We start from the raw sequence: 18770 nt of genomic DNA, 5'->3' as shown, positions 1-18770 counted from the left end.
AAGGTCAGTTAGTCGCCCAAGAAAGAGATGGAAGGACGCAGTAGCCAGTGATCTACGCAAAATGGGAGTACAGCAATGGGAAATAGCTGCTCAGGACCGACAACAATGGAGGGAAATAGTAAACGCGGCCAAGACTCACATTGAGTTGTAGAGCCAAATGATGATGATGAATTATATAGTCAATTTCATTTTGCGTTTTCCCATCCGGGCTTCTCCATGTCCACCTTCAATGATGTTTTTTTGTAAAAGAAGCTATTTATTTCATATAATTTGCTCTGAAGGAGATAGTTTAATAAAGTTTGTCCGCGTTCATTTCTTCCATCGCTACCGAAGTTTCCAAGTGCAAATTTTGACGGATCGGATTTCATGCCAATTTTTGCACTCATATCACCACATAGGATTGTAAAATGGGTGTGATTTTCTTTCAGGGCTTTCGTTACTTCGTCATAGAAAAGGTCTATTTCCTCTTCGCTGTGGTCTGTGGTTGGTGAATAAGCCTGTATTATTTTGATGTTGTATCTGTCGTTTAGCGTTGTATTGTAACGATTCTACTGTAAAGCCGTTTATTTATGAGGAAACCTACACCTCCCACTGATTTGTTCTCTTCACCAACGTGATAGAATATATGGCCAGATTTTAGTGTCTGTATGTGTTCGCCATGTCTTCTTACCTCGCAGAGCCCAATTAAGTCCCACCTGATCTTTTCCATCTCCATCTCCATTTCAGTGATCTTGGCATCCGATAGTGGCGTTCGAGCATTGTACGTTGCGACATTCATCTTAAGAAGTCTCTGAGTCAAGGTTTTGTCCCCACAGAATCCGAATTTGTGGGACAGACTTATAAATCAGTATGAGATTCTGGATTCGTCCTACTCACCTGGGGTAATTTTTTAAATCTTGACATTATTTGACATTATTTGAGGGGGTATGGCAAAAATAAAACACCACGCCTGCCATGCGGGATGGTGAGTTTTAGAGAAAGTAGTAGAAGGAAATGTAGTGACCGGTCTGCCCTCGTAAACCTAATAGCCATTCGGGGTCGGAAGAAACAAGAGTTAGCCAAGGGAGACTGATAGGAACGATTAAAGACATTTTACTCAAGACCAGTTGAAGAAGAGTAAAATGTGAAGGCCCTTATGACCCGCTAGGTGCAGTTCATAAGCGTATGAGTATTAATACACCTTGTGTTCCCGCTCATACTTCGGGGTTCGACTATTGCTACTTGCTTATTATTTGTCACCTTCATATACCTACTTAGTTTTAATAGTATTAACGTGTAGCCCCACTTTTTTGCTGCTGTTTCCAACGCCGTGCACAATTGGATGAGGCCCGCCTTTCTTCTTGCTATGCTATCGATGCCATCAGCATATGCTAGTATTTGTACACTCCTATTAATATTTGTTTCTCTTGTTATTATTTCAGATTTTCTAATAACTTTCTTTAGGGTAATGTTAAATAGAAGGCCCGATAGGCTATATTCCAGCGGCGGCCGGCCAGGTGAAGTAGGTGAAGGTGATCTTCACCAAAAAATATAATCAAATTGAGACAAAAAAAAATAAAAAAATATAAGTAGCATTATTATATCTAAATACTGAAATTAATTATAAACCTATTTTTTTTAATTAATCTAAAAATTAAAAAAGAATTTTAATATGTAATCCAAAAATTAAAAAAGAATTTCAATATGTAATCCAAAAATTAAAACTGTAGGTCCTTGACGGTCAGATACTGACCTGTGTCATTTGACTTCTATGACTGGAGCAGAGTTAGATGAAGACGTAGATGAAATTTCGGCTGTCGGCTGCACAAGCGTCAACGGTTGTCATGGCAACGTGACGTCATCATATCGGCACTGGTAGTACCCAAATTAGCAAATGCAGATGAATTTAAAAATAAGTCCGCCGTATTCACCTAGTAAAATTTTAGTTGGATGCGTGCTATGATGGGCAGTATTCGTTTTTTTTTTCGGAAGATGGAAGACCGCAAATCAGTTCAGCTGGCTAAAGGCTTTTTATGAGATTTAAATGATTTTGAGTTTACATTTTTAGCAGTTTTTATCGACATGTTTCATATTATAACAGATATTTTATATGACGTTCTTAAAAAAAACGTCCCTAGATATTCATTTTTGTTTAAACTAGATAAAAAGGACTCGTCAATTAATACGTGATAAAAGAAGTGAATAATTTTTTAATTCTGTTTTTGACAAAGCAAGCACAATGACCGTTATTAATACTTTGAAAAGATATATAGGTGTGATGATGGTATGAGCACGAATGCAAATTCTACCCAATTTTTTTATTTAATATATATATTTTAATGGAAATGGATTACATTTTCAGGATTGTGATGAATTAAAATTCTTTGTGAATTGTGATTGTGATGAATAAGCTTAGCAGATAAAACAAAGTTTGGGTCATACTGTCATACAGTTTGATCATTCCTTCCGACGCTTTTCAAAGTTTATTTTGAGTTTTTGGCAAATATTTACTAAAACTCAAAGACTTAAAAGAGAGCTCTGCCTTTTTTATGCTGACGGAAATTTAAAAAATGGTAATTTGCAAGAAATGGTTATAAAATTACAACCAATTAAAGATATTGTTACAGAAGCCTATAATTTGTTTTGTTTAATTCTGACAATTCCGTCGAATACCGTATCTGTAGAAAGAGAAGTTTTTCGTGCTTAAAAAGGCTAAAAACTTTTAGTTTATCCTTTCTATGAAGATATAATTGAAAGATTTGCTTCCATAAACGATCAAAGACTCGACTTGATTTATAAAAATTGATTAAGTCAGTTTTATTAATCTATCTAATACATACTGCTTTTTTGTTTAAGTATCTCTTCATCCTCATCTCTAATATAAGTGCCATAAAAAAGTATTCAAGTTGTTAGGGCCCTAAACTCTAAACATTTTTTAAAGAATTTTTAATGAGATTTGGGCGCGTCATAGGTATAAGTATACCGAAATTTCTTTTGGGTCCGGCAGACTTTCCTCATCTTCACCACTTTTTTAGGCCACGAGCCGCCGCTGCTATATTCCTGTTGAGAGGGTTGCTTCAACAATTTCACTAGTGCCCGATTTCACCAACGATACCTAAACAGTTTCCTTATTAAGTAATTTTTATCGAGAGAAACTTCCTAAGTCAATACTGAAGAACAATAGCGTTTCACAACTAAAAGAACTGCTTATCTAGGAAATTCTTTCCTAGGTATTAATTCGGGTACGTTCGAATTATTTTTGATAAATAAAAAAAAAGAATAAGATGACATTACCTTACTTTTTCGAATATTTGTCATTATTGTTTGTTTGCCAAGTTGGTTTCAGTTTTGTACTGTTATAGTTATTTTATTTAGTAGTTAGTTATTTGTGAATTAGGTTTGTTAAGTTTTGTATGTTATTTGTATATGTACAGTGAAATTGAGGAAAAGAAAAGAGTTGTAAATTTCACAATGTCGAAAAATTAAAGTTAGTTGAATTGTCATTAATGAAATAATTTTAAAATAAATAAGTTGAAAATTGCTTCTTTTATTATTAATTTTTAATGACACACTTTTAGTGATATCATGAATGGGTTTTTGAAACACAACACTAGTTTGTTATGTAGTAGGTAGACTACATAATTTTGTCAATAGACCTGTAAAAAACTCCTAAAGGATTTTCTATATTTTCCAACACATATTATATTAATAATATAAAAGAAACAACAAAATTACAACTAATATACCTATACCTAATATTACAGAATAACAGAAAAAATAGGTTAAGAAGCAAATTATTGACAAACGTCACAAGTACATTAGTCAAATTTGTAAAAATATAACCAGACTGTCAACGATAAGTAATAATTACCGAAATTTTAGGGAGATCGAAAACCGTATCCTACCGTAAGATAATGCTTAAGCGGTTTAGGCAATTCTTATCGTATGGTGAAATCCGTTTTAGAGTTAGGAAATACCTAAACCCACTTTAGGGGAGTGCATATAGATTTTCATTTCGTAAAAAATCAAACAAGATAGAACTTTTTGTAATTTCATTAAGAAATGTTTAATAAACAACATATCAAAAAGTTCTGCTCGAGAAGTGGGTGCTTAATTTTTTATTAAACAAATAAACTACGAAGTTTGATGTTTATTTAAATAACTCCGAAAATATAAATTATAGAACAAAACTGACTTGACCATGGAAAACTTCAGAAAATTTTACAAAAAAAACCTTATACAAAGAATTTTCTAAAATTAAATGTATCTTCTATAATTTTTTGTTTATAACGCTAAAGTCACCCTTCTCACAAACATTGACGCACTGTAAACTAGCGTACGGTGAAGTGCACGGTTGAGTTATTTTTAATGTAATTCTTTAACTAATGGATCAAATGAAATTTTACAAATTGAACCTAAAAGAAGAATAATTAAGATGTCTTATGGTTATAATAGAAAGAAATAAAATGTATGGTCATAAGTACGGTGGGGGCGGAAAATGAGCCTTACATGAATTTTGTTTAAAAATGATTTAAAAATGTGTAACTAATACAATTCTTCTTATAAAACCCTCAGTTTTGTACAACTTACCTTTCAAGCATCGTACTAAATGATGATTTACTCAAAAAAATCTCAAAAATTTAATTCAAACGATATGACGAAAATGTAATTTTTGAAATCTTTGTAGTTTTATAGAATTACCACCAATTTAAGACGGTATTACTCAAGTTTGAACAGATCTATTACAGTTTTATAAGTGCTTTTTTAAAGCTTAGGATGTAATCTTTAAAATGCACTGAATTATTTTACTTTAGAAATGAAATAGACTATTTCTTTTTGAGAAAATTAAGAAAGATAACAAAAATGTAATACAAAAACCGAAAATCACCAGCTAAAAAAATGTTTATATAAAGCGATCAAAACTTTTTTCTGTAAAAATTACCTAAAATACATTTAGTAATAAACTTCAACAATAATAAATGTTCAGCAAAAAAATTTTTTTTTAGCTCTTATACAGTATGTCTGCGTAACTTGGAACCTATTGATAACTTTTTTATTATCAGTTTTACGAAAAAAGTTATTCCTTATAAAATACTCTGCATCGTATATAATCTAAGATGCAACCATCAAATATCAAATTTAATTAATTTTGTACGAGGTATGTCAAAAAATATGAATTTCACTCAAGAGTAAAGTATCGTTAAATTTCACAATATCGAAAATTGTTATTAAGAAAAGTTGTTTGCAATTAAAAAATTTGTTTTAGTGTTCAATTACATCCTTCTAATTAAAATATTGTGAATAATAAAGGCACTTAACTCTTAAGAAAAATTCAAATTTTTTGCATACCTCGTATAAAATTAAAAAAGTTTAATATCTGATGGTTGTATCTTAGATTTTAGACCAGGGACAGCATTTTATGAAGAATAACTTTTTTTCTTAAAAGTGATAATAAAATAGTTATCATAATTGTAATAAAATGATGATGAGTATCCGTAATTTGAGAAAAAATTGATTTTTTTTTTATTAGAATGATGTAATTGTATATATATAAACATAGTTTTTAATTTCAAACAACTTTTCATAATAGCATTTTTTGATATTCTGAAATATAAAGATACTTTACTCTTTAACGAAATTCATATTTTTGACATAACTCTTATAAAATTGATAAAATTTGATATCTGATGGTTGAGTTTTAGATCTTTGACTATCCAGAGCATTTCATAAAGAATAACTTTTTTTCGTAAAATTGATAATAAAAAAGTTTTCCATGTGGTTCCTATTAGCTACGCAGACATACAACTGTATAAGAGCTTCTGTATAAGAATTTTCATACTGCAATGCCATATTCGAATTCAGCATAATCAAAAACAAAATAAAAACATATTTGATCAAAGTAAAATGATGAATTTAACGATATTTTTAAAATTATTAATACAAAATAATTGTTATTGTTTAAACAATTAATAAACAATTAGCGGCCAAATCCGCGAGTAGAACTTTTTGCTTTTACATGTATATAAACTAACAAAAAAGTTTTAGAAAATATAAGCTTGTTTGAATTTTTCCGAAACAATGCATGTTTTCGTTCTAATTGCACTCCCCTACTTAGGTAATTCTTAAATGATTAGGTATCGTTGATGAAATCGGGCATAAGTGTATTTGAATATTGAATTCTACCATGACTTTTTATAGTACATTTTTGTCTACACTGTCATAGGTAGATAGGTACGTCTAAAATCTACCAAAAAATGGCAAGTATCAATTTCATACTCATAGGTTTTTTTTCCAAAAAGCCGGTCTTAAGGCAAGCGTCCACAGACCCGCATCGTACGCATCGGACGCATCGTACGCAACGGATTTTAGTTTGCCTTGTACAGAAACTTATGTAACCGCGTCCACTGATCCGCATCGTACGGATCGCATTATCGATTGTCAAACTAAAATCCGTTGCGTACGATGCGTACGATGCGGGTCTGTGGACGCTTGACTTTAGGAGGAATATTTAACGGATAGTTGATTTTTCTTTGCGAAACCCACATTGGTCTTTGCCTATTATGTTTTCACAATATCCCGATAGAAATAATGCAGGCCATTCCTTAGTACGTCACGTTTCGGAGGGTAATTCCTATATAGTTATCTTAAATTATTTGATCTCCTTTCTTGTGAATATATAGGTACAATTATACCTACGTTCAATTCCTCTGGTAGTTTTACCTGCTTCGGAATCAATTCTAATAGCTTAATAATTATAAAGCAGGTCAGATTTTTCGGCCATGTTTTAAAAGCTCAGAAGGAATGCCATCTGCTGCAGAACGTTTGTTTTCTTTCAATTTTTTATTGCTTTGATGACTTATTCCTCTGTTAAAATGTTATCTTTCTCTCTTTCGTCTTCCATGCCTTCGAGCTGGATTTCTGCTTCTTGCAACCTCATCTTACTTCTTATATTTAGTATCTTCTCGAAAGTTTCTGACCATCTTTCTATTATCTGGTCCTTATCACCAATGAAGCATCGATATGACTGGTGACGCTCCGCAGGGACACCGGTAAAGACGGTGTGAGCACGGTGACCTGGCATCCATAGTTCACATTTTTACTATTAATAGATGCATATTACAAACGAAATAGACTTATTTGCGCATTCGCTAGACGTATGACGATTAGAATAAGTAATAATTTAGTAACAAGTTAAAATTATTTTAGAAAATAAAACAAGTTTTCGCGATTTTTATGAATGTAGCCAATTTTCTCCCAAAATGTCAAAAAGCATAAATCACAACTTATTGCAGTAGACTCCCGTAAGTTCGGCCTCGGTTAGTTCGGTCTCGGCTTAGTCCGGCCGGCTCTCTGCCTGCAGTGGCCACCAATTTTTCTGCAAAATTTTTATATTATCATCGAGGACCAAAACTTGAGCCCAGAGTCAACGAAACTGGGTTAAATTTTAAACTGCTGCCCAGAAAGACCTTTATCACCCCACAAGAAACATCTGCTGCAGGGTTTAAAGTCAGCAAAAAGATGATAATGGTTGCTTTATGTTCAAATGCTTCGGGGATCCACATTGACTCCTATTTGTCATTGGCACAGCAGCAAAACGAGTGAGAGCGATTAAGAACATAAATATGGAAACTTTCCCAGTGTATTATCGGTCGCAGAAATCAGCATGGATGGACACATATTTGTTAAGAGAATGGTTCGTCGACGAATTTGTTCCCAAAGTGAAAAAACATTTTACAACATTAATACTGCCCAGCAAAGCACTTCTACTTCCTGACAACGCGTCTTCTCACCAGGAAGATATTCAGTGTGACGATGAAAAATAAATTAAACTGCTGTCCCTGCCAACCAATGTAACCAGTCTTCAACAGACGATGGACCAAGAGGCCATTGAGTGCTTCAAGAGGAAGTATCGGCGAAAACCGCTTTCTGAAGTTCTTTCCAAATTGAAGGCTGATGACAACTTAGACCTAGAAATACTGAAGTAGTCAATACGAAGGATGTTTTGTATATGTCGGCCAAGGCATACGACGGAATACCACTGTCGACTTTTGTAAAGTCTTGGAAAAAAACTTTGGCCAAATATAGAAGATAAGATTGACCAAGCAAACACAACAGCAGATGAGCCAAACAACATTCTTGTTAACACACCTGGTGACCAGGCAGCTTATTGCACGACGTTCGGCAACTACCGAACTGTGGTCCCATTGCACGGTCTATTGTTGAAGAAGATGTTTTGGTGTGGATCAATTTTGAAAAGGAGCTACACAACGAGGTTTGAACGACGACGACGAAATCTCCAGGTTATTCGCCAGGAAAATGAGAAGAATATAGCGACACAAATGCTGCTGAGAAAGTGTTTACGAAGCCAAACCAGTAATGTACAGTAATATTAGGCCTACAGTTCTGTAAGTATTGTTTTGTAGTGTTTTTTTATCCTTCTGTTTTTTCATATATGTTAAATATATGGCAGAGTATGCCACTGTGTTGTATTCTAGAAAATGTGCAAGTGTTTCGTGCTTGCTAGATCCTTACAAACAATAAATGGGTATTTTTCTATTTTTTAGATAGCCACAGGTTAGTTCGGCCACGGGTCCAATCCCGAGGTGGCCGAACTTACGGGAGTCTACTGTATTCACGAAATTTAGTTAACAGGTTTCGCTGTCTCAATTTCAATAGAAACGTTAGAAACATGAGTTTCGATAGACAGCAATGGGTTAGTTCGTACGCTCAAACATTTTAAAATAGTGGGTGATATAAATATATTGTTCAGAGTAATCGTCAATCGAATGAGAGAAATATAGGAACTTAGATTCTTTAGCAACAGGATATTATGTAATTATAAAATGTAAAGACGACGTTGCCAAAGCTATAAGTATTTAATTTTATCCTTACCTTCAAAATCTTTCTCATCAAACGGAACCTTTATTTTGTGGTCAGCTCCAGGATCTTTTGGTGGTTCGTCATTGTAATTTGGAGGGTCCATATCATTAGTTCTGCAAGGGAAAGAAACATAATGAGTTTATTTATTTCTAACATAAAAAAAGAACAGTATTTTGTTATTGTTAAAGTTAAAACCTTTTCTTAGAATGATACCTTAACTCCACACCCCAATATGGTACATGTTACTTGACGTTTACATGGAATAAACCAAGTCGCATAAACGGTCAGGAATAAGTATCCTTTAGTAAATAATTTCAAATACAAAAGTGTTTCTAAAAGCGGGCGGAGGTAAATTCCTCACCAACCAGTAAAAACATATAATCCGACAGGTATTTTCCTCCCCAAATTTAAAGGTTCCTATTAATCCGGTAGCTATTTTCCTCACCAACTCAGGTAATAAAATAAAAATATAGGTTTAATTTTTAAGAAAGTCTATTATGAAATCATCCGAAATCCGAATATAAGACATTAATTTCCTTACATTATAATAATAGTTTATAATATAGATAATATGCAAGACGTATAAATTATTATTTAATATTTACTATAATGAGACAGACACTTTACAAAATCCATTCTAGTCACTTGATTAGACTGATATCTTATATCTACAATAAATACATACAATACAATACAATACAATACAATACATACAATACATACAATACATACAATACATACAATACATACAATACATACAATACATACAATACATACAATACATACAATACATACAATACATACAATACATACAATACATACAATACATACAATACATACAATACATACAACACATACAATACATACAATACATACAATACATACAATACATACAGTACATACAATACATACAATACATACAATACATACAATACATACAATACATACAATACATACAATACATACAATACATACAATACATACAATACATACAATACATACAATACATACAATACATACAATACATACAATACAATACTATAAATCAATTTACTACATTTTTCAATTATCTTTGATAGGTTTTGCAATTAGCAAACTTTAAATTTTAACATACGTATCTACCTGAAATTCTTTAATTTTTTCAAAGAAAATATATATGGATGGATGGGTATTATAAAACGATAAATTAAAATGCGAATGAAAAGATTCGCAAGCATTCGTAATACGAATAACAGAAAAATTTGCCTCTGTCCACAAATATGGGGGGCTAATCCCCCCCAGGGATAATCAACATATCTATCTTAAATTTCATTTGGGGGCGTTCAAGTATTACGTAACGCAGTTTTTGAAGATTTTTGACCCCCCCCCCTCCCCCATGTAACGCGCCGTAATGTTATGCAAGACTCCCCTCCCCCAAGGTGCGTTACGTAATACTTGAACGCTCCGTTTCCTGGTTTGCATGACATTAAATCAAACACAAAACAATCTGATACGTCTTCTGGTTTTATTTGTAAGGCCAAAAGTATGTTTGAGCCACTTGCCTCTTTCAGAATCATTTTTATATTCTGATATTAAATCAAGAGACAGACATTTCTATACCAAGCTTAGTGTAAAATTTCTGAAAAATAAAAAATATTGTTGTAAATTTCTGTTTTTTTGTTTGGCAGTAAACAGTATAATAAAGAAATGTAATACCCATTAATTAGCCCATGAATAATGAATAATTGCAATGTGCCATCCGTATAATAAAATTCAATGTGGCTAAAAGTCTTATATTTATTTCACAACTAAATACAATTATCCTACTTTTGACACAGTTTATAAAGAGAAAATTTTCCCTCTTGGTTGCTTTTTGAGCACACCCCGTCACAAATTCTTGAACCTCATCAATATTGGAAGGAAGTCGACCTGGCATCATTTTTCGTCGATAATAATTATATATTTTTTCTTATGTAACTGACAACAATCGTAGTACTTATTTCAGACAAATTAGCTGCAAGTGCTTGGCGTATAATTTTTGCTGGTTTTTCAATTCTTTTCGGCTTTACGTTTACAATAGTTAGAAACAATTTTTTCCACCTACCTCTACCGAAAGTATACTTTTCCGGACCTGATTGTAGGGAACAAAGTTGTACTTTTCTTCCATAGGGAGGAAAATATTTTTCCTCCCTAGGGAGGAAAAGTAAAAGTGACGTCATTGTATTTCATTCATGAAATATAACTTATTGACGCCCTGTACTATATCTATTTTCTGTTACGTAAGTATCTATACATTTTAACGTTTATTTAAAAACACTCTGTATTTTGCAGAATGGTAAAAAACAGTAAATTGTTATTCTGATTTAATAATGTTTACATTAATAATTTGACTTATATTTGACAGTTGACAGTTATATTGTACCTACTTGTTAGTTTTAGGTCTAATAAATTTTGTTGGTTAGTTATAGGGCTTTTCATCGACTGTCATTTGTTTCGAGCTTCTGTCATGTGTCACATAATATTAATATATCTACGTCATACGTCTTTGGTTTGTATCATTGGTATATACCAATAACGTATGACGTAGATATATTAATATTATGTGACACATGACAGAAGCTCGAAACAAATGACTGTGAATGAAAAGCCCTATATAAATAAAATAAGTAAAAATGAAAAAATGACTTGTTATTTGAGGAAGGTGGAAAAACCATATGTATAACATGGGAGTAAAGTGCCTTTTCCTCCCTTGAATGAGTACTGCCCTCCGCTACGCGTCGGGCAGTAAACTTCATTCTCGGGAGGAAAAGTAGCACTTTCCTCCCTTGTTATGCAAATAGCTATTCGATCTAACTTCTGACAATCTGGTTCATGATTATGTTGTCGGCTACTTCTAGATATTGTAAAAGTTTCACCAATAGTAAAAAATTTTGCACTACAAGTTGTTTTATCCTCCAGAATACTTCTTCACTTTTTAAAACTTTCACTTTATAAAAAATAAAATTTTCAAATAATAATACCGCGTAAGGTTTACCGCGATCACTTTCTATTAAACATGCCATTTTTGTCAAAATTCCAATTGTGACTAAAAATAAAATACTATAATTAATTAATTAATTATTATAATTATAGGTACCTACTGTAATTTAATAGTAGATAAATAATTCAATTGAATGTCTTTTAGTAAAATCTACCTGAAATAACTGAAATAACCATTTTGGTCTTGGTGAGGAAAATATCTGTGGGATTATGACATACCCTTATAAACGCAGGCAAAAGAATATTTTGGTGAGGAAATTACACCCGCTGCTAAAAGCACCTCTAAGAATGCAGATGTACAAGGAGAAAGGATTTAGTTTACCTCCAGAACCTGTTATTACCCGGTAGGGAACGTGGATTAAGGCCGCAATATTCTACGCAGAGCATTTCGAAGCCATTAAAGAACTAGTTTTGGATTAAGATAACGATTCGCAATCTGCTGTGCCAAGTAAAGAGTTGTTAAAAAGTGCAAGTGTCGCTAAAGATCTTGTTTTTATTAATAGTGCAGTCACTGAAGGTGGATATGAGTTTTACCTCCGATTTCGTTCAACCTTCATCGATTTGCATGAAAATTGGTGACTGGTTAGAGGATATCTCAAGGAACAAAAGTGACATGGTGCCAACTTGCACTTTTACCCTAGGGGTGGATGCCACTCCTTCTCGGGGGTGAAAATTATTTTATTAAAAATAACCTTATAATTAGATAGGGGGGGTGCAAATTCTAAGCAAAATTTGTTATATAAAGTTATTAAGATAAATCAATACTTTTTGAGTTATTGAAGATCAAAGATTTAATTTTTTTTTGTAAAAAATGCATGTTTTAAAGCTGTTTTTCACGCATAACTCAAAAATTACGAGCTTTTACAAAAAAGTTATAATTACCAAAACTGAAGCTAATAAAACTAAATAAACTACTTACTAAAAAAACCTTTTAATGTTAACTAAAGATGAGTTATAGGTAATTGAATGTATATTTTATTCGGCGAATACCCAAATCTAAGTATTACGGGATGATAATGCATTTTATAACATAAACATTTGTGAAAGTACTTAGAAATATCTATCAAATGAGATCCCGAACAAGTTGAAAGCATTCAAATTCATGCTCCAAAATTTTTTCAAACTTTATCTTTTAAAAATTTCCAAACTTTTTTTTTAAATAACTCCGTTAATTTTTACGATATCAGGTTTACCTAAAAACGATTTGAAATATAATTCCAAAGGCTATTAAAAAAACGTTGAATTTAATCTTTTAAATCCATTACTTTTTTAAAAATCCAAGGTTAAATGGCCACGGTTACATGGTTCTCGCAGCAAAATTTAAGCTTTTAACGTTTCTATCTCGGTTATTTTTCACCCTACAGAAATAGTAAAAAAGGCAAAATTTTTAATATAGAAAAAAACTAAAATTTGGTTAAATTTAATTTTTTACGTACATTGAGCATTTTTGGACTTATTATCAAAAGTAAATGAAAATGACGATAATTTTAAAAATTCTGATTTTTTTAATTATATCTTTTTTTTTTTCAAAAATATGCATTCTAAACCGGTGAAAATTGTTAAAATCATTACTTATGCTAATACAAAGACATTATTTTAAGGACTACTATAAATTTTAATTATGGAAATGGCGATGTTTTATTTTTCACTTTTTCCTAAAAATTCGAAAGGCTTCTTTTATTTTCATCATAACTTGTTAATTTTAATGCTATTAACTTCTTAGTAGCTTAGAGCTCATTTGATAGGCATTCCAAAGTACTTTGACAAGTGTTTAGTAGGTATATTTTATAAAATGCATTGTTTTCCCGTTATTTAAGCTTGAATACTGATTTGAGTACTCGTCGAAAAAAATATACAATCAATTACCCATACTCACTCTGAATTAACATTAGTTTAGTTCTTTAAGTGAAGATTGTATTCAATTTTTTATTATCTTCAATTTGGGTAATAATAACTTTTTTGTAAAAGCTCATAATTTTTGAGTCATACGTGAAAAACAGCTTTAAAACATGCATTTTTTTACGAAAAAAAAAATGAAATATTTGATCTTTAATAACTCAAAAAGTATTGATTTATGTTAATAACTTTATATAACAAATTTTGCTTAGAATTTGCCCCTCCATCGAATTATGTTATTATTTTTAATAAAATAATTTTCACCCTCGAAAAGGGGTGGCATCAACCCCCAGGGTAAAAGCGAAAGTTGGCATCATGTCACCTTTGTTCCTTGAGGTATCCTCTAACCAGTCACCAATTTTCATGAAAATCGATGGAGGTTCAACGAAATCTAAGGTGAAAACCTTCAGTGACTGCACTATAAGGTTAATTTCAATTTTATACCAGACATAATATCTTCGTTAGAGAGTAGTATCCTAGAAATTTAAGTTTGAGAGACTCAATTGGCATTGTTGAAACTTTTTCCGCTAAATGTAACAATATTCCCGGTAAATTAGGATGTCAAGTAAGGAACAAATTGGATGTCAATGTAAAAAAGAATGAAGGATTTAAATGCTGCAGTATTGTCCGATTACATCAGTACAAGGGCAGATCTAGGGAGAGTGCCATGGGGGCCATGGCCCCCTCCGAGAATTTAAAAAAGTATAAATTTAAATATTTGCAATTCAACTGTTTTTAGTTTCAAACACATGTATATGTACAAAACAGTGGATAAGTACATATTATGTCTTTTGGACTAGAATTGAACAAAAGCAGTAACGGAAACTTCAAGAATGACATAGAATGTTTTGTAAATCAAAATGTTAGAACGACCTTGACAGCTATCAAAATCGTATCAATTTCCATATTCTATAAACACAAAGAATAAAAAAGAAATGTAGCGTTACTTGGGTCACTAGCACTTAGAACAAAGTAGTTGGTTGGTACTTTCGCACATTCAAAAGGGATTGTTCTGCAAGTACTTCGTTTTATCGACTGCGCTGCTTCCCGAGCAACATAAATCAGTAGCACCAGTCAAAATCAATTGATAACATGATGTGGTGAAGAAATAATTGAACAAATAATGAATCGGGTTCAAAGTGCAAATTATTACTCTGTCATATTTAAAAACATTTGCAGTCTTTTCCAATATTTAAAAACGACCGATGTATTCCACGTGGAACAGTTTTCATTAAATTTGAGATGCATACACAATAACAACATTCGTGAAGACTTTGTCAAGTTGATTGACGCTTATGAGTACCTACATAAAAATAATTAGTTAAAATCAATAAAGAGGAGAAGAACAACGCCTGAGAGGAGAAGCATTGTGAAAAATAAGTATTAAACTTAATAAAATTTTGGATCCGAAGAAATGTGTAGGAATCAGTACTGACTTGAGTAATACTTTAATAACGATAAATTTTGAATGTCTTTATGGCACACAAAAGTTTGTGAAAAGTACCTTAAAACTCACCATTGTAACACTAATTTTAAAAATTACCCCCAGACCCCCCGTACCCCTCCCCAAAAAAGTTCATGGCCCCTCCCGAAAATCGGTCCTGGATACGCCCTTGCATCAGTAGACGTTGAAAGAAGCTTCTCTTTGTACAAACATATTTTTACTGATAGAAGACAAGCTTTCTTGGTTGAAAATTTTGAAAAATATTTAATAGTAAGTGCCTTTTGTACCATTTCAGGTTAAAAAATTGTTTAATGTTGTTCCGAAGCTATCTCCTTGTGGCATTTTTATAATCAACTATTTATAATGGGAAATAAGCCACAATTTTACCAAAAAAAGATTTTATTAACGTTTCGAAGCCCAAATCGGGGTTCGTTGTCAAAATACAAAATACTACTTATATCAGTAAAAAAAAGATTTTATTAACGTTTCGAAGCCCAAATGGGGGTTCGTTGTCAAAATACAAAAAACTACTTATATCAGTAGTATTATGTATTTTGACAACGAAACCCGATTTGGGCTTCGAAACGTTGATAAAATCTTTTTTTGGTAAAATTGTGGCTTATTTCCCATTATAAATACTTGACTATAAAAAATTGTTTACTTTATTTCTCTTTGTTTTTCAAATTATTTTTGAAATAATCACTTTTTTAGAACCCATTGTGTATTTTACCCCGTTTTATTATAATATTAAATTAAAAATATTGCTTACCAGTATGCATATTTGGTCAAAAAAGGCGTATAAATGCATATTTTAACTGCAAACAAGGCATATGTATGCGCATATTTTGGCTGCATTTAAATGCATATATTTACCAATAGTATAGTATAGTTGATCCAAAAGATGGCATAACCCAGACATCCAAAGTGAAAGTTATCCTTCAACACCAAATTGTTCTATATGGTCCACACAATGTTCAGAAAAAAGTCACACCATTTTGAGCGTCGGGTTTGGGAGGGAGAGGGAGGAGAAATCGGTAAATTCGTAGTTTTTTAAGTTTTTCGTAAATATTTCTAAAACTATGCGGTTTAGCATGAACAATCCTCTATACAAAAAATTGTTCTACATTAAATTTTAAATAAAAAAGGCCCTATGCATAATCTTTCTAAAATGAATGGTTCCAAAGTTACGGAGGTATGTAGTATAGTATAACTGGTCCAAAAAAAGGCCTAACCCAAACATCCAAAGTAAAAGTTTTCCTCCAATACCAAAATGTTCTATATGGTCCACATATTGTTCAGTAAAAAGTTACACCATTTTGAGCATCCGGTTTGAGAGGCAGATGGGAGAGAAGCCGGTAAATTAGTAGTTTTTTTAAGTTTTTCGTCAATATTTCTAAAAGTATACTTTAGCGTAAACAATGTTATATACAAAACTATTCTACATGAAATTTAAAACAAAAAATGTTCTATACATAATTGTTATAAAATCAACAGTTCCAGAGTTACGGAGGGTGAAAAGTCGAGGTTTTCGATACTTTTTATATTTTTTGGGCAATATTTATGATGTAACTATACCAAAAACCCAGACATCCAAAGTGAAAATTATCCTCCAACACCAAATTGTTCTATATGGTCCACATAATGTTCAGAAAAAAGTCACACCATTTTGAGCGTCGGGTTTGGGGGGAGAGGGGGGAGAAATCGGTAAATATAAAAGTATGGAAAACCTCCACTTTTCACCCTCCGTAACTCTGGAACCGTTGATTTTATCACAATTATGTACAGAACCTTTTTTGTTTTAAATGGTATGTAGAACATTTTTCTATAGAACATTCCTTACGCTAAAGCATAGTTTTAGAAATATTGACGAAAAACCTAAAAAAACTACTAATTTACCGACCTCTTCCCCATCTCCATCCCAAACCGGACGCTCAAAATGGTGTAACTTTTTACTGAACAATATGTGGATCATATAGAACAATTTGGTGTTGAAGGAAAACTTTTACTTTGGATGTCTGGGTTAGGCCTTTTTTGGACCAATTATACTATACTACCTCCGTAACTTTGGAACCGTTCATTTTAGAAGGGTTATGCATAGGACCTTTTTTATTTCAAATTTAATGTAGGACAATTTTGTGTAGAGGGTTGTTCATGCTAAACTGCTTAGTTTTAGAAATATTGACGAAAAACGTATAAAAACTACGAATTTGCAGATTTCTCCCCCCTCTCCCCCCCAAATCCGACGCTCAAAATGGTGTGACTTTTTTCTGAACATTATGTGGACCATATAGAACAATTTGGTGTTGGAGGATAACTTTCACTTTGGATGTCTGGGTTTGGGTCTAACTATACCATACTACAAACCTTTATTTATTTAAAGTCTAATAATTGCAAGTAATTTGTTCATATTATCATAGGCGTAACCAGGGGGGGGTTTTGGGGGTTGTAACCCTCCCCCCCCCATTGGGATGTACTTTGAGCTCTATACGCTTAACACCATAGCCCTCAGAGACCTTCCAGTAGTTGTAACCCCCCCCTTTCAGGTAGTTGTAACCCCCCCCCTTAGGATCATCCTGGTTACGCCTATGCATATTATTAAGGCTGTCTATCACTTTGAGTTATATCTTATCTTAGACAGAAAGTATTATTTATACAGTCGAACCCGCTTATTAGAATACCGGTTAAAGGAATATCCAGGTTTAAGGAATAGAAATTTGAGGTCCCAAAACGTTTTTTGCTAGGCTTATAGGATCGGTTATTAGAATATCCTTGTTATAGGAATACTTTTCCTTGGCACGGCGGCTATTCCAATAAGCGGGTTCGACTGTATAATTAAATGATATGCACTTTTTTGCTAATCTTTGAATATTTTTAAACGAACAACTATTTTATTTTCTTATGAGTTAGCCCAAAGATAATTTATGTTCCCTGATTTTTCTTTCTTAAAATTGTGTGACTTTATAAGTGCTTTGCAGAAAGTTCATTGATGCAAAGGTGACAATAAAGATGAAAATGATTTTATATCTTGATCTTGTATGAGGAAATAAAAAAGAATTTAACACCGACTGTAAAATGATTATGGTGCTATGAGACTTATTCTGAAAATTTTTAAATATTTTCCACATATTTAACATAAGAGCAAAAGAATTTAATATGACAATCTCATCTCATAAAACTAAAACAATAGTAATGAGCAAACCAATCAGAGGTAAAATAGAAATTGATGGCATCAGTATTGAACAAGTAATGGAAATAATATACCTTGCAATTACACTGTCCAGCTATGTACACATGGAGACAGGGCCCCCGTAACCGGGCGTGCAACGCGTGCGACGCACGCGGACGCAGCCCCAAAAGGGCGCCAAACCGAAGGTTTGGCATAAAAGAAATATTTATTTTAACGAGATATTCATTTTTTATACAATTTTAATTTTACATTTTTAACGAACATCTGGAGAAATTTCAAAAATAAAAAAAATATTGTGTTATTAGTGAAAAAATAATTAAAATCTTATTTTATATTTGGTGTTAATAATTTACTATTTTTTAAAAC

The 18770-nt window shown here is 32.3% G+C and overlaps 1 protein-coding gene across 7 annotated transcripts in view; it reads right to left on the bottom strand.

Annotated features, from left to right (window-relative positions):
• The window catches only part of LOC126883484 (sodium bicarbonate cotransporter 3), a 362811-nt gene that overhangs the window by 136802 nt on the left and 207239 nt on the right, over nucleotides 1-18770 (bottom strand). For all 7 annotated transcript variants that reach the window (XM_050649071.1, XM_050649070.1, XM_050649073.1 and 4 more), the window contains one exon: nucleotides 8872-8972. In XM_050649071.1, coding sequence (XP_050505028.1) covers nucleotides 8872-8962 — 91 coding nt within the window. In that variant the 5' untranslated portion in view covers nucleotides 8963-8972. The remainder of the gene's footprint in view (nucleotides 1-8871; nucleotides 8973-18770) is intronic.

This window comes from Diabrotica virgifera, chromosome 4, assembly GCF_917563875.1.
Source record: "Diabrotica virgifera virgifera chromosome 4, PGI_DIABVI_V3a".
Classification (NCBI taxonomy): Eukaryota; Metazoa; Arthropoda; class Insecta; order Coleoptera; family Chrysomelidae; genus Diabrotica; species Diabrotica virgifera.
This window is presented reverse-complemented; position numbering and strand designations above follow the sequence as displayed.